Source organism: Chrysochloris asiatica, unplaced genomic scaffold (genome assembly GCF_000296735.1).
Source record: "Chrysochloris asiatica unplaced genomic scaffold, ChrAsi1.0 scaffold00224, whole genome shotgun sequence".
In the NCBI taxonomy this organism is placed as follows: Eukaryota; Metazoa; Chordata; class Mammalia; order Afrosoricida; family Chrysochloridae; genus Chrysochloris; species Chrysochloris asiatica.
In genome coordinates this window covers 4,551,350-4,577,280 of record NW_006408742.1, presented here as the reverse complement: position 1 = coordinate 4,577,280, position 25,931 = coordinate 4,551,350, and the positions used below count along the sequence as shown (strand labels likewise).

The following is a 25,931-nucleotide window of genomic DNA, read 5'->3' as shown; positions in this document are numbered from 1 at the left end:
AGTAGAAAACAAATTGTCACTAGTTCATTAAGACACAAAATGAAGATTTGGTAAATTAGCACCACAAAACCAGAGCATTATTATTATTATTATTATTTTGTTTATAAAGCAAATATAAGCAAAGGTTGAGATGACAAAAAGGAACATTTGAAAATATTTAAATCATTTTAACGACTAACATGCCCATGATATGTGTACTAAGCCTATCAAAATCTTCATTCAAAAAAAAAAGCCTACTCATGTTTATTTTGGAGTCCTGATGTGACACTGTGGGTTACTGCACCAGACTGCAAAACCATTTGAACACAAGATCGGCGATTCAAGCTCACCAGCTGCTCCCTGGAAACCCTATACAGGGTCACTATGGGTCAGAACCAACAACAACAATGTTTATTTTGGAAGTTCTGGTGTGGTGCTATAGAACAAGCACTAGGCTCCTAATAGCAGTTGGTGGTTCAAACCCACCAGACACTCCTTGGAAACTCTATTCAGAAGCACTTAATAACAAAAACAATGTTTATTTAGACAATAGTTTTTAGGTTACTTACAAGTTCTAGACATGTTTCAAATTATTTAAATTGAATTCTTCTAAGTGTTACAATCTACATGCTTTTTCAAATTTAAATGTCAAGGCACCCAACTTGACTAACCCATTGAATCATGTTTTTATTTCCCAATCGATGTTATGGCAGATATTCCTATCTCTCATCATTTCCTTCTTACAAGTTGTGGTGAGAAAAGGGGTTGTGGGTAGAAGTGGGGGTGGGGAGGGAAAGGAGCCAAGGACATAGGAGTACGGTGGTAGAACATGGTATTTACTTCAACTGAACAGGTAACACTTTCGGAAGACAAAGACCTCGTATGCTTTATCCACTTTTGATGAGATGCTCAGTATGCAATATGTTGTCAGCAGTGTTATAAGCTGTCAATTGTTATTGTTGCTAAGTGTTATCGAGTCAGTTCCGAACCACAGCGACCCTGTACAGGGTTTCCTAGGAGCAGCTGGTTAGCTTGAACCACCGATCTTGCTATTCAAACCAAGTTTGCAATCCAGCACATTAACTCACCGTGTCATATGTTAAATGAATTGTAGCTTTACAAGTTTGATTTCAAAGGCAGAACTGTATTTGTGTATAGGACCACCAATAAAGATTTGGCCAATGGACTCACAGTTAACTGCCCAGCGTTGGCAGTTACTTTTTGTACTATTTGTACCATTTGTACCAATGATAAGCACTGGACTGCTAACCAAAATGTCATCATGCAAACATACAAGCCACTCCACAGGAGAAAGATGAGGCTTGCTGCTCCCATACAGGCTTATAGCTATGGGGCCCTTATATAGGATCAGAATCCACTAGATTCCAGTGGGTTTTTTTTTTTTTTTTTTTCTATTTGATAGTACCCAATTATCATTGAAAATGGGTAATGGAAAGGTGATCCTTTTGAACTTGTAGCATTTGAACTCAGCTACAAGGCATGTTAGGAATTACAAAGCTAGAGAAAGCATAAAGGTAAATGTTCATAGCATCAGATTTGTCACTAGAGTAGTATTACTTTCATCCTTTACATATTTTATTAAACATCATATACAACAGTTTTTCCCCTAAAATACTCTTTTATCACCAATTTTCTTACCAGAGTTTAAATATAATCTGACTTTATATTTGTGTACCAAAAGATTATTATCTGTGATTGTTTTATGTTCTCAAACTTCAGTTCAAAATACTTAACTATAAGAAGACATCAATGTGAATCAATTTATAAAGAGTGGAAATAGCAGATTCCTGTAGGCCTCACTCTCTGTTTCTCACATTCCTGCACAAACACACAGAGTGCCCTAAGGATTGTGATAATTTGAGAAAACTGCAGGTGGTTTGACACATTTTTTTCAAAAACTAGTATAGCTCAGAGAATGAGGCATCAAAGAATATTAAACTTCAAGCCAGTTAGAAGTAGTTAAATAATAACCAAAAAATTAATAATAATAGTACTGTCTGTATAAGGTAAAACTTGCAGAAAAATCTGTCTGAACAGATTGTGATACCATTGCAGCAGTTCCTGAAGTACTAAAGAAGGTGTTTCCAGAAGGGAAGCTTTTAACACCCACCCAGAAGTTAGAAAGTGAGGGCAAACAGCTCTCTCCTAGGAAGAACAAAAGAAGGGGGAAAGAAAGAGGGGGAGAAATAAGCCAAAAGTCTATTACATGAAACGCCATTCGAAAAATGAGAGCCAAAATACCAGTGATTGAGATATAAATTAATTGCAATAGAAATTAACTTTATGGCGACAGCTGATTATGTTAAGAATGAAATGAGTGATTAGGATTTTACACAGAAAAAAGAAAAGAAAATCACAAGAAACTCAGTATCATTAAGTTGAGTCTTACTTGTAGCAACACTACAGGACAGGGTAGAACTACCACATAGACTTTCCAAGCTTGTAACCTTATGGACTCAGACTGCCTGAGCGTTCCAACTTCTGATCTGTTGGTTAGCAGTCCCAGGGTTCCATCAAGAACTTAGGAATTAATATACCAAATTCTCCATTTTACATGAAAGAAACCAAGGCTTAACATGGGAACAAAAACTTGCTAAACATTAAACTGTAAGTATAAACATGCCATATAGCAAAAACAGAAAGAGATAAACAATGAATAGGTAGACATTACACAGAAATCTCATAAATGAAAGATAAAGTGATTGGAGAAAAAAAAAATCCTAGACTAGACAAATTTGACTTGCCAATATATCATATACTATTTCAACACAACAGACAGGAAGCATGATAATACAATAAAATGTGTAGAAAACAAAGATCAATCCCACTGCCATACAGTAAATTTGGGCTTTACTGTATGTAGTGAAACCCTACATACAGTTTCAGAGACTAAATCTTTAAGGCAGCAGACAGCCTAATTTTTCATCCATGTTGCAGCTAGTGGGCTTGAACCAACAACCTGTGGTTAGCAGCCTAGAACCTAACCTATAGCACCACCAGGGTGTAAGAGTTAAAATTTTCCAAAATTAAGAAAAATGACTCTTTGGGTCAAAAGCACATTCTAAATCCCAACAGATAAATAAAGATTGATTTATACTGAGGCAGTGAGATGAAGTTACAAAGCGTTAAGAAACTAAGACAAAAATATCTTAAAGATTTCTATAGAGAAGATTGCCTAAAAAGGAAAGAATATTAAACTGACAACTAAGTTCTTCTTGTCAACAACAGATGCCAGAAGGCCATAGGATATTTTCAGATTTCTACGGAAAACACTGGCCAATTCAGACTTATAACTAACTGAACTGTAATTTAAGCGTAGAATTGGAAGGAAGGCAGTTTCATGGATACTAACGCTAAGAAAAGTCATTATTTACAGCCCCTAACAAATACAAAAAGGAGCTCTGGTAGCGTAGGGGTTACGAATTGGGTTGCTAATCTCATGGTCAGCAGTTCGAAACTACCAGCAGTTCCACGGGAGAAAGATGAGGCTTTCTGCTCCTGTAAAGATTTACAGCCTCGCGAACCCAGTACAGGGTCGCAATGAGTCAGAACCGACTCCACGGCACATAGCAACAACACATACAAAAATGCACACAAAGTAATGTTTTACTTTAAGCAGAAAAATAAACTGAGAGGGACCAAGTTTGAACCACATACACATATAAAAATATACAAATTTTAAGCATAAGTATTTAAAATATTGGTACGCTTAAGTATTATCTGAAAAATAATAACTAATTGTACATATCATTAAAGAAAATGTACTAAGATTTAAGAACTGTTTGAATAGAAAATAAAACTTGAAATATATTTAGTTAAGTTATATAATTTATTAAGGACTTTTGGTAACATAGTGGCTATGAGTCAGACTGCTAACCTCAAGGTCAGCAGTTCTAAACTATCAGGTGTTCCTCAGGAGAAAAGAGAAGGCTTTCTGCTCCCATAGCGATTTGCAGCCTTGGAAACCTTGTGCAGGGTTGCTATGAGTCGGAACCGACTCCACACTACCATCCATCCAACACCATAATGTATCAAACTGTACATAGCTATGGAGTCCTGGTGTGGCACTGTATCATACACATTAGGCTTCCAACTGAAAGATGGTGGTTCAAACCCATCAGCAGCTCCTCCAAAACCCTATAGAGAGTCACTATGAGCTGAAAGTGACTCAATGGCACTTAACATGTATAACTACATAGTATATGTATTACCTATATTAAGAAGAACTTAATGTCAAGACTGTAAAAAGACAAACAATCTGTGATATAGAGATGACACAAACTTGTTTGCTGAAAACAAAGACAACTGTAAGCATTTCCTGATAAAGGTCAAAGACTCCACACAGAAAGAATTGATACTTAAATGTAAAGTAAACAAAAATCTTCACAACTGGGCCCATAAGTAACATCAAGTAAAAAGTAAAGAAACTGAAGTTGTCAAGGTATTATCAATGCTCATAGAAGCAGCAGTCAAGAAACCAAACAACCCATTGGGCAAACCTGCTGCAAACATCCTCTTTTAAATAATAAAAAGTAAAGACGCCATTTTGAGGACTAAGGTGTACCTGACCTAAGTCATGTATTTTAATCAATTTATATGCATGTAAAAGCTGGACAATTAAAAACAAAGAGTGAAGAATAATTGATACATTAGAATAGTGGTATTGGCAAAAAATATTTAATATATCATAGATATTTTTGTTTTAAGAACAAACCAATCAGTCTTGGAGAAAGTACTGTTAGAATGGTATGGAGAAGTGAGGAAAGAGAAGTCATCAGGAAGACCAATCATTAAAGAAGGATACAAGGCGTAGTAGAAGGTACACACACACACACACACACACACACACACACAAGGAAACTTTCAATGAGATGGATTGGCACAAGTGGCTGTAACATATCAACAATCTTGAGAATGGCACAGGACCAGACAAAATTTCATTCAGTTACACATAAGGTCACTATGAGTTGGAGCTGACTTAATGGGAACAAACACCAATATGTTGTTTTGCTTTTTTTTTTTTTTTAATTCAGGGATATCACTAAAGAAATAGAAATACTAGCTTAATAAAAAACTAGCAGAATAAAAAAGGAATTTTTAAAAAGTGAAAAAAACCTTTAAGAATGCAAGAGAAAAAAAATAAGAAGCTTAAAAGGTAAAAAGAAGAAAAAGATAAATTAACAATGACACTGAATCCAGATGTAACAATGACCTCATTAACTATCTACAGATTAAAGTCACCTATTAAAACTCAGTCTTTTCAGAAGGGATCTTAAAACTGTGGCTCTGTGCTACGTAAGAGTCACTTTCTCCTACTGTCTCCTAGTAAGGGAAGGAGAATCAAAAATAGCAAAGGGAATTAATTCTTAGCTTAGATATGAATAGAAACCAGGCAAATGATACTAGAGAAGTGCTTCCATTTGTGAATCTCACTTGGATGCTAAGTGTGTTCTTTAGAACCTTTTCAATCTGTTCCTGGTACTCAGGGGTATAGAGAGGGTAAGGAGCATCCAGGGCAATCTCTAAATTGCATCCCTCACCCTCTACTAATTTCAAGATGAATAGACTTTGATGGCAGTGATGCATCAGCAAAAATGCCTTCCCAGTTTCCTGTGGCTGCCTCAGTCAGGGGCCTTTCATATATGTGGCACCTTGGAATATCATTCCAAGCTTCATCTGAAGCCCTGCTGGACTTGTGTCTGGGGGAAGGGAGCCCCACTGCCCCTCCCTCCCATTGGTATGTCTCTACCATGCTTGAGGAAGGACTTTGGGCAATACTGGGTTAATAGGAAGTATTCATTGCTACCCCATTTCCAGCTGTGCCCAGGATATATGCCATACCTTACTAACACCTTGGCCTGTTCTTCCAGTGATTCTCCACTCCCTATACACACCCTAGTCATGGCCCTAAAATTTTTAATTCTTGATGAATCCAACTGCACTGTTTCACAAGAAATAGGAAACTGCTTTTCAAATGACTTCAAGCCTTAATGTTACACACCAAACATCTTAGGAACCTAGTGTTAACTGTCTGTTTTTACCTTGCCACAAGGCCTCTAATAATGGTAGTACATCCCTGTTGAGGCACACAATACAAACAGCAGTACATATATGTTGTTGTTGTTGTTAAGTGCCACCAAGTCGGTTCAGACCCATAGCAACCCTGTAGAGGGTTTCCAAGGAGCAAGTGATAAACTTGAACCATCAACTTTGCAGTTCAAACTGACTTTGCAGTCTAGCACAGTATGGGTATGGTTATATCAAATTATCTTTCAAATCAGACTCCACTATTACCAGTCCCATTTAGTTTTAAAAGGTGCTGTAGATATGCAGTCATACTGGGCTATTAACCAAAAGGTCAGTGGTTTGAATCCTCCAGCCATGGTCTGCTTCCATGAAGATGTTGTTGTTGTTGTTGGGATGTGCCGTGGAGTTGGTTCCGATTCATAGTGGCCCTGTACAGGGTTTCCAAGGCTGTAAATCTTTATCGGAGCAGAAAGCCTCATCTTTCTCCCGCGGAACAGCTGGTAGTTTTGAACTGCTGACCTTGCATTTCACAGGCCGATTCGTAACCACTACACTACCAGAGCTCCTTCCATGAAGATGGATAGCTTCAGAAACCCTATGGAATAGTCCTACTGCCTCCTATAGGATTGCTATGAGTTAAGAATGGACTCAAGGCAGTGAGTTAGTCCTTTAATGAAATCTTCCTGCAGATGTTGCTTCACTATAATTACAAATCAGAATTTATTTTTATAAGTTCTACCCAGAAAGAAGGTTAATGTCAAATCAGGGAATTTAGTGAACTATGAGTATGTAAGTAATGCCAAGATTATTTTTGGTAGCCTCATGGTACCATAAGCAGGGAGAGTCATTGGTATTTTTGATATCAGACAAATTTTATTTGAATGTAGATGAGTACTAAAATGCTGGACTACAGAATAGATATCTGTCTATACAAGTGATTATTGGCTTTACAAAGATGATATGTCTCTATAATGGCTTCAAAAGTTCATGGAAAAACCCCATTATGTTTTAATCCCATTTTCTATCATCTTTTTTTTTTCTCCTTACAATCTTTTTTAAGACCCCATAAATTACAAAAGAAAAAAAGTAAAGAAAGAAAAGAAAATCCCTGCAGCAAAATTCTGTACTTAAGAATGTCTTTATCCATTTGACCTCGATGGTTTGATAATCAGAACTCGACTAAAGGACGATAAATCTTTTTCTTTTTTAGATAAAGGAAAAAAGGGTAAATTGCACAATTTGATGAACTTGACCTACACTCAATTGATGTAGTAGCTCAAAATTCCAACAGAGAGGGAAGGAGTCTTCACATCAAATATCAGTGCTATGCTCTCTGTGTACAGGGTAGATAGGGACAGGCAACTTAGACATTGGCTACCTACAATTAGAGGGCAATAAAGGCATGAAGTGACTGGCTTACAAGCTATCAAGAGGGAGTTTAGTTTAAGAGTATGTGGGGAAAGGTAGAGGCCCACTGAATAGATTTCATCTTGTCTAGACAGGTCTGGTTAAAAGAGATGGGGATAAGATTCATATGATTCAATAGTATGTAATTGTTAACATGACTAATTTTGACTGTCACAACTGCAAAGGTGTAAGTTTTGTAACAAAAATGGGGGAGTAGTTAATCTTACAGTCCAGAAACAGAGGACCCTAGCACCATCAAGGGAGAAGAGCACAAGCAGAGTGCAGGACCCTATCCAGAGAAGCAGTGAAACCAGAGATGGAGGCAGAGATGGGGACATAGAAAGAGGGAGCAGCTAAGGACTTTAGATTCATGGGAAGAGAGGGATGAGAGCTGGTGGGCAGGAGGCAGGCTTGCAGTATGTGCTCTTTGGTGGTTTAACTTATTAAATCTGCATGAGTGTTTAAAAAACAAAAAAGCTAAAATGAATGAGAGAAATACTGTCAATTGATGATACATGAAAGGGATTATAATCATTGTAATGAAACAAAGTATATAATTTGTTGAATGTAAAACTTTCACTCAAACCACAATAAAAACTTTTTAAAAAAAAGAATGTCTTAAAGTACTTCCTATGGGTTCATAGTCCCTATGTCTTAACCCCAATTCTGAACAAAAAGCAGATAAAGAATGTATACTGAATGGTTGCAAAGGATGAAGTTCAGTTATCACTTACTGAATACTTCCAGGCTCTTCTTGCCAGCACTTTAGGATTCTGTTCCTATAGTGTAGACCACACACACACACAAACACAGACACATATACATGGGCTCCTACCCAACTGTCTCTTACCTATAATACTGTTGGAAGATTTCTGCATTTTTCTTCTTCTTGAAACTTTGGATATTAATTTTAATCCAGAGATCTCAATTCTACAGCTTTTGTAGAATTAGAGCCTATATCCTGGTCATTTAAATATATGTAACATAGATAAACTGCCTTTAGATGCTTACTTGATGAATGGTTAAATATTTAAATCAATATTACACTAATATCATCTTCCTTGCATTTTATTCAAAAGTTTTTTAAAAGTCTAGTACTATTCAACACAATAATCTCTTATCTTTCTGTTTTTTATTTTAAGTTTTACTTTCAAAAAATGAACTCAGTAAGTGGACATTCAGTATTGTGAGAACTATGACGCATGAAGAATGAAATCTCATTGTTTTAACCAAAAATCTATTTATATGTGTTATTTGAGCAAAAATAATGATAATGGGGCCTCAGATGGCTAATTTTGACAATCTAGATTTGAGACATTAGACAAAATGGAATTCAATTCCCTGATTTTAAAAAAGTCCTGAAGTATAGCAAAGACTAGTGATTTACCCAAGGGGACATATAGCTAACTGGAATGCAAATAACAGTCAAATATCCCAGCCCCAAATCCATTATTTCATTCTATAAACCCACATGCCTTTGAAGTAACCAGTTACCTGAGAATATAACATATTAGTTATTATACAAATTTATTAAATGCATATAAAAACAACATATATTCTGAATGTTCTTTCTACACAATGCAACAGAGAAGACTCTCAGACAATTTGAAGAATTTTTCTCCCTAAACCAGCCACAGTGCTTGAAGCAGAAGCAAAAGGGATAAAGGAAAAATGCCTCATTTCTAGAATTTAAACAAAAGATAAAATTTAGAAGATAAATGATCTTCTAGCAGTAGAAATTAGACAAAGGGAAGTTATATCTCATGGAGAGTTAACTGGATCATTCTCATTTAACAGGACCCTCATAATAATCCTGAAAGCATGGGGAATCACTTCCAAGAGCAAAGTTTATTAGGTCGGAAAACATAAAATGACTTCAACTTCTAATTTTCTGCCCTTGAATAGCAGTTACTCCATTACCGTTCAATACCAGGCTATGAGCAAACATGTGCATACATGCACAGACACACACAAATTGCAAAGTACTTACTGAACTGTAGAGATAGCCTTCACCATTCATGGCCACATACAGGCTGGCCTTTACTCCTTGGATGGCCACCACACGCAGGCCCACAGGAATTAAATTGAAGAGAGCTAGAAGAGCAAAAGGAAGAAAGGGATGGATCATTGACCTTTTGAATAAATAATCTTCTAAACATCACTCTTTCAGAATTAAAACTTAACAATTTAAATTGGTACGGAAAGAGAAAGACAGAGTCCTCTGTGTCACCTATGTGAATTCCCATAAAATCTCAGTTCCTGTTTTATCATCTGTGACAAAGGGATCTGATTAGAAAGTCGCTAAAGAGTCCTTGGTGTGGTACATTAAGATAAGCACTTGATCTCAAGGTAGGTTTGAACTGCAAGGTTGGTGGTTCAATCTTACCAGCCACTCCGCAGAAACCCTATACAGAGTCTCTATGAGTCGGAACTGACTCAATGGCCCTTAACAACAAGGCCCTCCCTGAAGCTGAGATTCAAAGGTCCCTATTCCACTTAGTACAATATTTTCTTTCTAACACAGAATTTGCTCTAAAAATTCTCAGTATACAGAACATACTTGTAGCCATCATTAATAATAAAGATGATCTCTGTAACACAAGCCAGAACTTCTCATTTTCAGTTCTCTCCTTGTAGCTCTAAGTATCATCTTGAATACAGAAAATAAAAGCAAAATCACTAAGTCGCTGCTAGCAAGATTAGCAGTAATAGACAGTTTAAATTTTGATATTTCACCATTTTTACATGTGACATGCAACTAGATAAACAGATGATAAATATACATAGCATAAACTATGATACACACACACACAGATATATATATGGGGAGAAAGATGAAATTTTCTTCTCCAATAGAGATTTCCAGCACTGGAAACCCTATATAGAGTTGCTATGAGTTGGAACTGATTTGACAGCATACAACAACAATGCCATGTATGAAAAACCTTTAAAATTTAATCTGATGTCCTGGTGGAAAGCTACAGGATTGGCGCTGGACTGCAAACTACAAGGTTGACAGTTCAAACCCATCAGTTGTTACTCGGAAATCCAATAATACATGTCACTCTGAGACAGAAGTGAACCGAAGGCACTTAACAGGACCAACAAGATAAAAAGGCGACATGCTTGTACTTTTAAATATTTTGCTTGAGCTGTGAACCTTAAGGTCAGCGGTTCGAAACTACCAGCTGCTCCGCGGGAGAAAGATGAGGCTTTCTACTCCCATAAAGATTTACACCCTCGGAAACCCCGTACAGGGTTGCTATGGGTCGGACCCGACTCGATGGCACTTAACAACAACAACAACAACAATTACTGAAAATACTCAACAATCTTGGAAAAAAAGATTTTTTACCGAAAACTAGATTTGTTGTTATTGTTGTTGTAGAGCGTAGTCATGTCAAAGACCATGTATAGGGTTTCCTAGAAGCGGCTGGTGGTTTTGAACCTTCAATCTTAACAATTAGCAGTCCTGTGCTTATCCTATAGCATACAATTTTCTACTTTTCTTCCAAAAATGAGTATCTATGTAAATATATTCCTGGAACTATTCCAGCTATTTTGGGGATTATAAAATGAACATAAACATATAAATCCCTACCCTGAAAGAATTTTCATTTCACACAGGAAGAAAGCAATTGTATTGTTAGGCTCTATAGATGGTAACATGGATAAGAACTAAATGTCTCATGACTGCACGAATCACAAATAACTCTGTAGTTCACTTTAACATCCTGACTGTGTTAGATGTTCTTATTAGTCTTTTGGGCTGACAAAAATTCCTGTCAGTTCTGGTCATCTTTTCAATTTTTAGTACAAAGCGTATGTAAAAATTAATGTCAAGGATAATATAAATCAGAAATGTCTATTTTGGGGGGCTTTACTCAACCTAGGATAGTAAATATATATCCTAGGGTTTCCTAGGAGCAGGTTTGAACTGCTAACATTGTGGTTCATAGTCCAGTGTTTATGTCACAATGCCATACCAGGAGCCCACATACACACCCCAAATTAAACAAAACAAAGCTTTCAGTCAAATGTTCAATTGATAGTTTTTGTTATTGGGCTGTTAGGCTGGAGGTTCAAATTCACAAACTAATCTGCAGGAGATAGATGAGGCTGTCTGTTCCCATAAATATCTGTAGTTTCAGAAGCCATATGGTTACACAGGATAAGCACTTGACCTCAAGGTCATTTTCAACCACAAGTGAGTTTGGAGGTTCAAACTCACCCACCAGCCACTCCTCGGAAACCCTATTCAGAGTCACTATGAGTTGCAACAGACTTAACGGCATTTAGCAATAATAACAACAATAATTTGGCATCAACTCAATGGCAGTAGGTTTGGTTTTTTTGAGTGTGTAGTAGACCAAGTTTTGTTGTTGTTAAGTTCCATTGAATTGATTCAACCCAGTACAGGGTTTCCGAGGAGCAGCTGGTGAGCTTGAACCACTGACCCTACAGTTCACACAGCTTTGCAGTCTGGCACATTAACCCACACCGCCACACCGGGACTCTAGATCAAGTCTTAGACCACAGTTTTAAAGAGCAGGATTCCATTCCAAACTGTTTGACATTGGGCGAATCTTTACCTTTCTGAAAGTCACTTTTTCATCTGTTATAAAACTTCAGGCCAAATCTTAGTAGATGCTCAAGAATTAATTGCTAGATCAGTTTGAATCTCAACTATGTTTTAGTTCTTATACTCTCAACACTGTCCTTGTACAACTAAAATAACTGAAGACGTACAAGACCTTGTAGTCTAGTTGGGGAAGAAAGAAGCTGAGACATATGGAATAATTTGAAACCGTGTATGATTTAGTTCTATAATTAAATGTAATATATGCATTCTAGATATATATATATTCTCCATGGTACAGAAGTTTAGCAAAGTGAAAGATCTCTGTGGCCTGAAGTATCAGGAAATACCCTATACAGAAGGTGGGAACTAGGTTGACATTAAGAATGGACAGAAGTTAAGTAAGACAAGAATAGAAGGGTACCTCATTGAGGTTGGAAGTTAGGTGGGTCTGCAGAGTAAAGTCAGTATGCAGGAAGGGACTAGCATATTAGAGAACTTGGTTTATGCTGTAACAAAATGATGAAGACCACAACGTAGTTTCAGTGAGACAAATAATGGATGCCAAAACTCTATTCTTAGAGATATAAACTTCACCAAATGGTCAGTCGCAATGATGGCATATAAAAGATTAGAAGAGCAATACAAATTGAATGAAAGTGTGTAAGGGTTACACAACACAATTTCTAAACTCAATGGCTTGGGGTCATCCAATTAAACTGTTTTCATGTGGTGCTTACTTTAGGATAAGAAAAGGGCTGCTACCTGCAAGGTTGCCAGTTCAAACCTATCAGCTGTTCCTCAGAAATCCTATGAAGGGTTGCTATGAATCAGAACCAACTCAATGGCATTTAATGACAAATAATTTTCCTGTCTATAAAATAGTCGCAGAATTGAAACCAAATTCATTATCCTGTTCTTAAAAAATGTTTTATAAACAGTGATATATTCTATCTATGAGTAATTTGTCATTAATATTTGTCAAATAATGTTCAAATCCACCAGCTGCTCTGTGGGTGAAAGACAAGATTTTCTGTTCCTGTAAAGATTTACAGCCTCAGAAAGCCTGTGCAGGTTCACTATGAGTAGGAACCCACTCGAAAGCCCACAGCAGAAGCAGCAGCAACAGCAGCAGGCCTGAGGCAAAAACTGATATATATTGCCTCAGTAATATTTCTGGAATTCATATTCAGCAGATTACTTTAAAAAATAACATTTTGTGTTTACATGACTTAATTTTAAAAGTCCTGAAAAATTCAGCATTTTATTTGATCTTGATAATCGCAAGCACTGTGATGACTTTTTTTTTTTAATGTTTTATTGTGAATTATGTGATCATTTACATGGGAGAACATTAGTTATACATTCATCCTATCATATATAGTTTCATTGCCATGGTTACAGTACCTCCATGCATCATCAACCAACCACAGTGTATACCCTGCAAGCCTGCCCCCTGGCCGTAAGCACACAGCCCCTCTACCTCTCTGGGTCTAGAGTCCCCAACCACTCCGTCTCTCCACATCATCATCTCTGCCTCCATCTCTGGTGTCACTGCTTCTCTGGATAGGGTTCTGCTCTCCGCTCTTTTCCCTTGATGGTCCCAGGGACCTCCGTTCCTGGACTGCAAAGTCAATCACTCCCCTCCTTTTGCTACAAAATGTCTACGTTTACATTTCCAACCCTCACAGTCAGTCCTGATAGCAATTATCCTGTGATGGCTTTTGGACAAATTGATTAATTAACCAAATTTTTAGAAGAGCAACAGGATCAGACAATTAGCCAAGTTGAAACTGCATAGAAGCAAAACATGTCTTAGCTTTCTATATATTTATCTAAGCTCTGGTAGCAAGTGCACTGGTTATAAGGGATGCTGATCTCAAGTTCAGAAGGTGGAAATTACCAGCCATTCCATGGGAGAAAGATGAGGCTTTCTGCTCCCATAAAGATTTACAGCCTCAGAAACCATATGCAGGGTCACTATGAGTTGGGACCAACTTCACAGCACACAACCACTACCACCATATGTTTATCTGGGGTCCTGTTGTGGCACTTTAGGATAAGCACTCAACCTCAAGGTCCGTTTGAATTTCAAGGTTGGCAATTCAAACTCACCAGACTCTCCTCAGAAATCCTACACAGTGTTGCTATGAGTCAGAACTGGCTCAAGGGCACTTAACAACACCACAAGTTTATCTGTTCAAGATGTAATATTTCCTCCTTTTCTTTGGTTTTCAATTTGAATATTCCCTATTATCTGTTTTCACTTGCTCTCAAATTAACAGATAATTTAGCTTATACTTGCCTACAGAACGATTCTAAGTACTAGTCAATGGGATGCAAGCAGAAGTGACCCTAAAAGTTTGATGAACTCTTCCTTAAGACAGTTTATGGGTGCCCAGTCCTCTATTTTACTGCTGTTTGAAAGGGGAAGCAGAGAGGGTGTGGTGAATGAATCATCTCAAACTATGTAAACAAGACTGCTCCTGAGGGAGTCAAGCAAGAAGAGCTGGAAAGATTTGGGTCCCTGAAGGCTGTGTGGAACAGTGGCATTAGACCAGCAATCAATTACCTATGTCTAGCTTTTATGTGAGAGAACGAGACCTTGTTATTTTAGTCTGTGCAACACATGTTGGTGTTCCTGTTGTTAAGTGCCATTGAGTCGGTTCCAATTCATAGCAACCCTGCATAGGGTTTACTAGGGGCAGCTGGTGGGTTTCAACTGTCCACCTTGTGGTTTGCAGTCCAATGTTGAACCTACAAACCAACTCTAATCTTAGTTGATACAGATTGTTAATTAAAGCAGAACAACTGTGTAAGGTACAAACTAATATGTAAAGTATTTATATGTACAGGTTATCTACTGTTTTTCAAAGTTCGTTTATTGTGACTTCATTTTTATGAAAGAACAACATTAATGCTTCTTTTTGCTACTTGGCAGAATTTAAAGAGGACATTTGTTTTTATTTTTAAAAAGGTGAGAATTCAAACTATCGTATAGTGTTTGATTCACAGTGACCTGCATTAAAAAAAAACAGCATGCAGCCCGAGCCACGTGACTGGCATCACCAAGCTCCTTTCCATAGGAACAACACTGAGTAGCTCAGCATCAAATCATCACAGCTATGAACTGGCAGTGAATCCAGTATGCTGTTGTTGTTGTTAGGTGCCATCGAGTCAGTACCGACTCATAGCGACCTTATGCACAGCAGAATGAAACACTGCCGGATCCTGGGCCAACCTCACTACTGTTGTCACGCTTGAGTCCATTGATGCTGCCACTTGGCCAATCCATCTCATTGGGGGGGGGAGGGGTCTTCCTCTTTTTCTCTGACCCTCCACCTTACAAAACATGATACCCTTCTCCAGAGACTGGTCCCTCCTGACAGTAAGACGAAGTTTGGCCATCTTGGCCCCCATGGAGCACTCTGGCTGCACTTCTTCCAAATTGGATCTATTGGTTCTTTTCGCAGCCCATGTCACTTTCAAAATTCTCCTCCAACACCATAATTCAAAAGCATCAATTCTTCTATGGTCTTCCTTATTCACTGTCCAGCTTTCACATGCATATGAGGTTATTGAAAATACCATGGCTTGGCGCACCTTAGTCCTCAAACTGACATCTTTGCTCTTCAACACTTTAAAAAGGTCTTGAGCAGCAGATTTGCCTAACACAATATGTCATCTGATTTCTTAACTGCTGCTTCTGTGAGTATTGATAGTTGATCCAAGAAGAATGAAGTCCTTGACAACTTCAATCTTTTCTCCATTTATAAGAATGTTGTTTATTGGTCCAGTGGTGAGGATTTTGGTTTTCTTTACATTGAATGTAATCCATACTAAAGGCTGTGCTCTTTGATCTTCATCAGTAAATGTTTTAAGTCCTCTTCACTTTCAGCAAGCAAGATTGTATCATCTGCATATTGCGGGTTGTTCATGAGTCTTCCTCCAATCCTGATGCCACATTTTTCTTAATAGAACCCAGCTTCTCATATTATTTGCTCATCATAAAGGTTTGAATAAATATGGTAAAAGAATACAACCTTGTTGCACACCTTTCTCAATTTGAAACCATTCAGTGTTCCCATGTTCTGTTTAAACAACTGCTTGTTGGTCCAGGTACAGATTCCTCATGAGCACAATTAAGTATTCCAGAATACTCATAATTCACAATGTTTGCCCATAGCTTGTCATGAACCACACAATCAAAAGCCTTTGCATAGTCAATAAAGCACAGGCAAACATCTTTCTGATATTCTCTGCTTTCAGCCACTATCCATCGGACACCAGCAATGATATCCCTCATTCTGCAGTCCCTTCTGAATCTGGCTTGAACCTCTGGAAGTTCTCTATCAATGTACACTTGCAGCCTTTTCTGTATTACCTTTAGTAAAACTTTACTCACATGCGATATAAAAGAAATTGTCCAATTATTTCCATATTCTGTTGGGTTACCTCTCTTTGGAATGGGCACAAATATGGATCTCTTCCAATCAGTCAGCCAGATAGTTGTCTTCCAAATTTCTTGTCAAAAATGAATGAGTGCCTCCTGTGCCTCCTCACTTTCTTGAAAGGTTTCAATTTTCATTCCATCAATTCCTGGTGCCTTGTTTTTGCCAATTCCTTTAATGCACCTTGGACTTCCTCCTTCAGTATCATTGGCTCTTGATCATATGCTACCTCATGAAATGGCTGAACATTAACCATTTCCTTTTGGTACAGTGACTCTGTGTATTCCTTCCATCTTCTCTTGATGCTTCCTGCATCATTCAATTATTTTCCCAGAGAACATTTCAATAATGAAAATAGAGGTTTGAAGTTTTTCTTCAGGTCCACCAGCTTGAGAAATGCTGAGCATGTTCTTCTTTTGGGTTATTTTAAGTTGGATGTGTCATTTGGTATATTTTGTTGTTGTTGTTGTTGTTATATGCCTTCAAGTCAGTTCCTACTCATAGCCACCCTGTATAGGGTTTCTGAGGTTGTAAATCTACATGGGCGTTAAAATCCTCATCTTTCTCCTGCAGAGTAACTGATGGGCTGGAACTTCTGACGTTATGGTTCGCAATCCAGTGCTTAACCTCTAGCTTATCCACCATGCTCCATGGGTATACTTTGGTAGGCTATTTTTTGAGTCTGGGAATGCTCAGATATTTTTTCCCATATTGATTAATGGTAATTCCTTCTTCACCATTTTGTGGCTTATGAAAGGCTTCATAGGAATGCTTATTCTACTTTTGGAAAGCAGAGGACACTTGTATTATAAATAACAACAGCTGGAAAAAAATCAAGTTCAATGACAGTCCTTGTGAGAAAGAGTAATTAAATCCAAAATCATGCATAATGACTTTCTAGAGTACAGATTTCCCAGGACAAATGCTAAGAATACTAGTTTGTTTAGATGACGCAGAAAGAAAAAGCAGAACTATGAAGCCTCTTCTAGTGAAGAATGTAAAAAAAACCTGCTAAAGCCAGGCAGGGAAAAAGGCAAAAACTTATGAAACTTTATATATAAATTATTATGAACCATAAGGTGATAATAGATATTAGATGATACAAAGACTTTGCCAAAAAAAAAAAAAAAAATCAAATCCACTGCCTTCTGATTCAAACCAACCCTTTAGGACAGAGTAGAATTGCCCTAGAGTTTCCATATAACTGTATATCTTTACAGAAGATCATCCGTCTTTCTCTCATGGGGCAGCTGGTGAGATTGAATGTCTAATCTTTCGGTTAGCTGCTGAGTGCTTTAACGACTTTGCAACTGAGACTTAATAAGTCATTGAAAAAATCAGTAAACAATTTTGAACAGAATTTTTTAGCAGTAAAAGCTAAAACTATTATTCTCAACTGCCTCTAAAAGTCCTCCCAAAATGTGAAATGACTGACTCTTACTTTTATTTATCTTCAGTATAGGAAACTCTAGCTCCCTCTCCTGTGAACCCATCTCTGCTCTGTGAGAGTTTTTCCTGAATCTACAGTTTTCCTCTCTATCCTCAAAGACATTGTCCTAATTCATATAATAAATGGGATATTTGATCCGCTGTATTCTTCAAGTTGCTAACATCTATTCCAGCCGTTTCCCTGCTTACAAACCTCTAGTGAGTCCTTGTTGTTTACAAGATGAAGCCCAAACTTTTTACTATGGCCCTTTTATGGACTTTACAACCTGCTCCCCACTCATATTGCCAGCTTATTATCTGTCAAACATCCCATCCATCTTCCAACCTAGTTATATCCAGAGCTTATATTCAATAAATGATTATTTGGATCATGAAAAGATACATTATTTCCAGAAATTTGTATTTCCCTATTGGAATAATTTTTTTACGATAAGAATGAAATTAAAACTCAAAATGTCTGTGACTAATATTCAAGGGTATAAACAGGCACATGGACATTTCTGCTACTTGATTACATGACACTTGATAAATATACTACATTTACATTTCTGCTACTTCACTCGAATTTATTTATTACTCCTCGGGATTTAATCTCCCTCCTCCTACTTTCTAAACATCATGTATTTAAGTACTTCATTCCTCTCCCATTCATTTTGAAAATCCTACCATACTTGGAGCTCTGGTAGCGTAGTGGTTACATAGTGGCTGTGAACCTTAAGGTCAGCAGTTCGAGACTACTAGCCACTCCATGGGAGAAAGATAAGGCTTTCTGCTCCCGTAAAGATTTACAGCCTCAGAAACCATGTACAGGGTCACTATGCGTCAGAACTGACTGGACAGCACTTAACAACAACACCACCACTATACTTGAAACAATGAAATGACACCCTTAGTCCCAAGTACTTTCTCAGTTTCTTAAGTCCCATAACTAAACTTCATTATCAAAATTTTCATTTACTCCCTTCAAGAAAACTCAGTCCTGTTTGCTGTGGAACTAATTAATGATACTTATGTTGTAAGGTCCCTAAATTAAGATACTACAGGAGGTCCTACCACTGTGCACTGGGATTAATAACTAGCAGCCGTTCAACAGTTACTTACCATGGCAGGAGGAAGGTGAACAAGAGATGCCCTAAAATACAGCAATTCACATATGAAAGAAAATCCCCAAGTTTGGTGGCAGTCCTAAAGATTCATATGAAATGAACAGTTGTGATTTAAAAATATATATATATTAAATTATGAGTTGGGAAACTAAAAGAAAAAGAAACTTTTCTAAAGAATAACAAATAAAGATGTCATTTTGATTAACCTCATCACAGGGAAGGGTGAATTATCTTTCTATGTTTTTCTACACAAATGTATACAGTAAAGTAAATGTCATATGAAAGGATGTTCAAAGATTCTAAAACCAAACCCATTGAGTGAAGTCGGACTCAGAGTGACCATATAGAACAGATTTGAATTGCTCCTTATCATTTCCAAGACTGGAACTTTTCACAGGCATACACAACCTCATCCTTCTCCCTCTGAGCAGCTGGTAGGTTTGAACTTCTGACTTGGCAGTTAGCAGCCCAACCTCTACCTGCAAAAACCATGTGGGAACCATGTCTGACATCCCTTAATGTCACAAGGGGGAAAGAGAATCCAACTAAAAATCAGTCCAAGGTCAAATCCTATGAAGCAGAGAGGTCAGACATGCAAACTTCTTTACCCTATTCTGAGACCACCACTTCTTCACATAGCACTCTTAGCTTTACACCAGAATTTGATAATCTATTGCAATGGCCACACAGAACTCAACAGTACTCACAAAAATGGGGTTTATTAGGGAGATGAACAGGGTACACTTCAGGATCAAAAAAGGTCAGGCCTCAGCAGTTTTCCAGTCAGAAATGCCTCTTGTCTGCCTTACCACAGGCATACCTCAGTCTTGTCTTTGGCCTCTCAGCCATGTGGTTCCTTGGTCTCTGCACAGCTCTGGCAAGTGTTACACAGTTCTTCCAGCCAGTCTGTGAATGTCCAAAAGGAATATTCTTCAAGCCAGTCTCCTTCCCAAAGGCATTCAGCTTTACTCAGCCCATAGGCCTAGAGCCTGAAGCTGCTCTGTGTCTGTGTCACTATCTCTGCCGTTGCCTCTTGCCATCTCATACTCCATTCTTGTTCTTTCTTCTTGATATTCCTGGGATCTTCTGTCTCAGCTTCTGAGATGGCTCTTCTTAAAACCAGCTTGGGAGAAAAACTAACCAATCCAAGCCGTAGAGTCCTGTACACCTTATTTGCATGGTCCCACCCAATCACTTGGGAATTAAGACTTTGAATAGAAAAGCTATATCACATAAATTCAAGGCATCACACTGCCCCACGGCATCATCAGTAATCTTGTTCAAAGATAGTACACTAAAAACAATAGAAAAGGTATTTTACAACTTTCATCCATCAATTAATTAAAATATATAATTTTTTTCTGGGTTTTAAAGTATTCACAGTTTACTCAACTTTTAAATTTAGAATTTCTTATGATTTATTTTCTTACTCATTTTTATACTTAATTTTAATTCCAGAATTTTGGATTAATTATTTTCAAAAGGGACCTCCAAATGATTTTACAAAACCTCAGTTTAAAAGTTAAGTGAGAAAGGAAAATTAAGTAAAGTGATTATATTCATGAAATACTTACTTTCTCAGGTATCATACTTGGTAAATGTCATTTTTCATCAAACTAAAAACCTGACTATTCACCTTCATTTCAGGGCTAATTTCTGTTTGGGGTACAAAGTGGAAAAATAAATGAATGAAAAGTATCACTCTAAACTTTTGGGTAAGGCACTGTGATGTGAATCAGTTAAGCCATCATACCCACCATCTGCCATTGAAGAGACTCCAATTCATAATGATAGTACAGGAAAGAGTAAAGCTTCTTGACTGAGTTTCTGAGACTATAAATCTATGGGGGCACACAGTCTATCCTTCTTTAAGTAGGATTGTGGGTTTGAACTGCCTTGCAGTTAACAGCCCATCACTTATCCCACACACCATCAGAACTCCTTAAACCCTCATGGAGAGCCCTGTAAACACCTTTACTATTTCTCTGATTCAGCAGGTATTATTTATGTTTTCTATAAATATTTATGAAGGAGCTCTGATAGCGTAGTGGTTAAGAGTAGGGCTGCTAACCTCAAGGTCAGCAGTTTGAAACTATCAGCCGTTCCAAGGGAGAAAGAGGAAGCTTTCTGCTCCCGTAAAGATTTGTACCCTCAGAAACTCTGTTCAGAGTCTCTATGAGTTGGAACTGACGCCACAGCACACTACCACCAGCACCATAAATATTTACTGAACATTTACTCTATACCAAATACCAAATGTTGTGTGTGAACTGGGAAATAGTAATGAACTCAACAGACATGATTCCTGGTCCATACTGCTCCCATCTTCTAATCTTCTGGAAGCATTCTGCCTGCCCCCATCCACCACCGCCCCCCTCCCATTCTGTCTGACAATTTGAAGGTACTGGACACACTGCCTAATAGGGCATCTGGGGCTTAGAAGCTGCTTAAACATCTTCTCTGAATAATTAAATGAGTAAGCAGTTGTTTCTCTTCAAGCTTACTTATTCATAGTTTTTCTAGGTCATATTTCCATAATTAAGCATGTAAAGAAAAAACCAAAGATAATATTTGCCATACATAAGGAGCTCTGGTAGCTTAGTGGTTACGAATCGGGCTGCGAACCTTAAGGTCAGCGGTTCGAAACTACCAGCCGCTCCGCGGGAGAAAGATGAGGCTTTCTACTCCCGTAAAGATTTACACCCTCGGAAACCCTGTACAGGGTCGCTATGGGTCGGAACCGACTCAACGGCACTTAATAACAACAACAACAATCAACACAGAACATAACTCAAATATGGAATCTAAAGGGAAAGTCAGAAAACCTACATAGTAGAAAGTATGTGATGGCAAAAGACCAGGCTGCTTGTGCTTGTAGGGAAGACAAAGGGCTGAGGGAATGTAGTGGAAAAGCTACCTACTATAATTCAGACATCTTTCAAAACTGTACTGGATCAGAGGGGTGGGGAAGAAGCTTTGTAAAAGTGCTATGTTGTTACTGAACTTATTTGCTTCCTCTCTATTAACTATATAAGGAGCTAAGGTAGCATAGTGGTTACGACTCAGGTTGCTAACCTCAAGGTCAGCAGTTCAAAACTACCAGCCATTCCAAGGGAGAAAGATAAGGCTTTCTGCTCTTGTAAATATTTATAGCCTGGGAAACCCTATGTATGGTTGCTACAAGTTAGAACCAACTCCGCAGCACAAAATCACCACCACCACCATCAACACCACCTATTAACTATACCAGTCTTATATATCAGTGCTAAAAGGATCACAGTCAATCTAAAACACATCAGACAACTCTGAAGCTACAATCAATGTAGATGAACAGAAGAAGGTAGAGAAAAAAACAGAGAGGTAAAAATAATGAAAAGTTGATGATAAATTTAGCTTTGTAAATTTAAATCTAGCATCCTTCATGTCACTTTTAAGGATAGAATTCTTACTGCAATAATGATGAACAGGTTTGCATCATAAAAGAGTACTGCTGTATTTTGACCTTCTAGGTTAATTTCATGGAGTTCTGGTGTGGTCCTGTGGGTTAATGCATTGGATGCAAAGTAGGTTTTGAACCACAAGGTTGGTGGTTCAAGCTAATCAGCCACTCCTTGGAAACCCTACACAGGGTGGCCATGGGTCAGAACCACCTCAACGGCCCTTAAAAATAACAACAAAGGTTAATTTTGTAGAATGGAAAATGAAAAAATTAGTACTGTGACTCAGTAAAATATAAATTTATAGATAATAGTAAAGACAAGCAATGTTCAAGTCCTGGTATGGCTTGGTAGGATAAAGCACTGAACTTCATGGTCAGTTTGAACTGCAAGGCCATCAGTTTAAACCTACTAGTCACTCCTCAAAAACCCTATAAAGGATCTCTATGAGTCGGAACCTACTGGATGGCACTTAACAACAACTACAAACTGGAAACTATCAATCTGAGATTCTCTTGAAAATGCAGTATCATTTCCCATATCAGTAGCTTCAAGATTTTCTCAAAAAGGTATTTTGTTAGAGTTTTAATAGCCTCATATCCTATAAAATCTTAACCTAAATTGGTACCAGGTTATCTTCCTCTATAATCCCATAGTTTCTTGTAATAATATTTGTAATTGTTATATTTTAATAATATTTGTAGTCCCCTCAACAGACTTTTCCTTATTTATGAAATTCATATTTAACTCTGGCATTTATCATTTACTTGGTGTGGTGCTGTGGGTTAATGTGCTGGACTGCAAAATCACTTTGAACTGCAAGGTCGGAGGTTCAAGCTCACTAGCTACTCCTCCAAAATTCTATGCTGACTGGGTTGCTATGGGTCAGAACTGACTCAACAGCGCTTAACAACAACAAAGTCAATTTTCTGTTCCCCTCTTCTCAACAGAAAATTAATTCTGTTGAACATTCATCAACTGAGCTTTCAAATCTTCCAGTATACAAGTGGTTACATACAATAATTGTTCCTTGATCGTAATTCTATGGCATTCCACACAGCATTTACTACATTGCTTTTCATACTTACTGTTTGACTGAGTTTTCTCCCAAACTAATGAAGTCTTCAAGAGTATCAAATATGTTTTGTTTTTGTTTCTGCACTCACAAGATTGTAGAAGCCTAACCAACTGGTTATTGAATGTAACTCTACAAAACAAGATTTCCCACAGAAATTATGGGATTGGTGTGATTTTTCCCTTGACCTTTTAAGTGTAGGAAGAAAGATCAGATTGATGACTGAATTTTAGTTAAAAGGACATAGCTTTCAGTAGGAAGCCATAGTTCTGAAACTAAATAGCTTTGTAATCTTGGTGGCTCAAAGAAATGGGACCTCTCTGAGCCTCAGTTTCTTTGCTCTGACAGTTTCACTGGGTTTTTATAAAAATAAATTAAAATAATAAAAAGTTAGGACACAGTTCTTAAATGATGAAAGTCAAATATGAAGAATCATCAAATCTAGAGCCTTAAAAATGGAGGGTGAGGTGGCAGGGTGATCATTATATCTAATTTCAACTTAAATGTCTTAAAAAGTCATGGGAGAAAACAGCAAGTTATTTCATTTCTATATCAAAACCCCAATAAGCAAAAGTGGCCTTAGATTTAAAATAAATCTAAATAATGAAAAAGGTGCCCTAGTGGCATCATGGTAACATGCTCCAAACCCAACGGACATTGTGTGAGAGAAAGATTTGACAGTCTGCTTCTGTAAAAATTACATCCCTGGACAGTAATCTAGTTCTCGGATTATAACCTAAAAACTTGTGGGGCAGTTCTACTCTGTTGCACAGGGTCGCTATGAGTCACTATTGACTCGATTTTAGTGGTTTGGTTTTGGCTTTTAGATATAAAAAATCAACAACCTTAAGGATAAAGTAAATCAGAGCTTTCAGTCTTACACCCTATTTATTGGTCAAATAATCTGATTTGCTGATTTCTTTCCTCCACTGAATTTACTGTGTTATGGCACTGATTAGTGATTTGGGACTTAGAGACTAATTTTTTTCCTCCAGGCATTGACTGACAGCAAACACTGTGGATTTTCCACACAGTGAAAATAAACACCATAATGATCACTTCCTCTGATAACAGCTGGTTGTAATGTTTACCTTAGCTCCAGTAGAAGTACTGCCACTGGTTTTTAATCCTGGTAACACCACAGAACCTCACACAGATAACTTCAGAGACATGCAAACACGCACATAATTCATGAGTCACTTCAATAAGAATTTTTTTTAAGATGAAAAATGAAGTATATCACTATCAATAATGAAAGCAAATGCCTGTCATCACTCATCGTCTACAAGCAATTTGTCTTACAGAGAAGACCTTGTTTCATAACCCATTTGAAAAATTCAGTGAACAGCACAGGTGTCAGTCCATAAGATCAATGGGCAAAAAAAAATCCTCCAAGAAATAGTGTCATGTTTAGATGCTTTTAGATTTGCATGTTCTCTGAAGTGTCCATCAAACACGATTATGTCAAAACTAATATAATACGCCGGACAATCAAATTTATTTGTTAATTCGTCACATATATCCCAATCATTATACTTGTTGTTGTTAAGTGCCACGCAGTCAGTTCCAACTCACAGCAACTTTATGCATAATACAACGAAACACTGCCCAGTCCTGAGTCAATTTCACAATCATTGTTACACTTGAGCCCACTGTTGCTGTCACTGTGCCAATCCACCTCATTGGGGGGTCTTCCACTTTTTAATGACTCTCCACTTTGCCAATCATGATGTCCTTCTCCATGGACTGGTCCCTCCTGACAATATTTCCAAACTATAAAATGAAGTCTCACCACCCTGGCTTCTAAGGAGAATTCTGACTAGATTTCTTCCAACAAAGATTTACTTGTTCTTCTGACAGTTCATGGTGCTTTTAATATTCTAATCTAAACCATAACCCAGATGCATCAGTTCTTTTATACTCTTCCTTATTCAATATCCAACTTTCACATGCATATGAGACTACTGAGAAACAGCATGGCTGTGGTCAGGGACGCCTTATTCTCACACCGTTATCTTTGCTCTTGAACACTTTAAAGAGGTTTTGTGTGACTACTGAGAAATAGCATGGCTGTGGTCAGGGACGCCTTATTCTCAAACTGATATCTTTGCTCTTGAACACTTTAAAGAGGTCTTGTGCAACATCTAAAAATAAGAAAGAACCAAAACTAATGCATTAACACAGCATCTACAACAATTAGAAACAGACCAACAGAGGGAACCTACAGCCACCAAAAGAAAAGAAATAATAAAGATTAGAGAAGGAATAAATGAGGTAGAAAACAGAAAAACAACAGAAAGAATCAACAGAACAAGAAGCTGGTTCTTTGAAAGGATTAACAAAATCGACAGACCATTGGCAAACCTAACAAAAGAAAAGAGGGAGAAGACACAAATAACA

At 37.6% G+C, this 25,931-nt stretch overlaps 1 protein-coding gene across 3 annotated transcripts in view; it reads right to left on the bottom strand.

Moving 5' to 3' along the window:
* Positions 1–25,931, bottom strand: part of FGF12 (fibroblast growth factor 12) — an 814,886-nt gene that overhangs the window by 276,056 nt on the left and 512,899 nt on the right. For all 3 annotated transcript variants that reach the window (XM_006873146.1, XM_006873145.1, XM_006873144.1), the window contains one exon: positions 9,425–9,528. In XM_006873146.1, the coding sequence (XP_006873208.1) occupies positions 9,425–9,528 (104 nt within the window). The remainder of the gene's footprint in view (positions 1–9,424; positions 9,529–25,931) is intronic.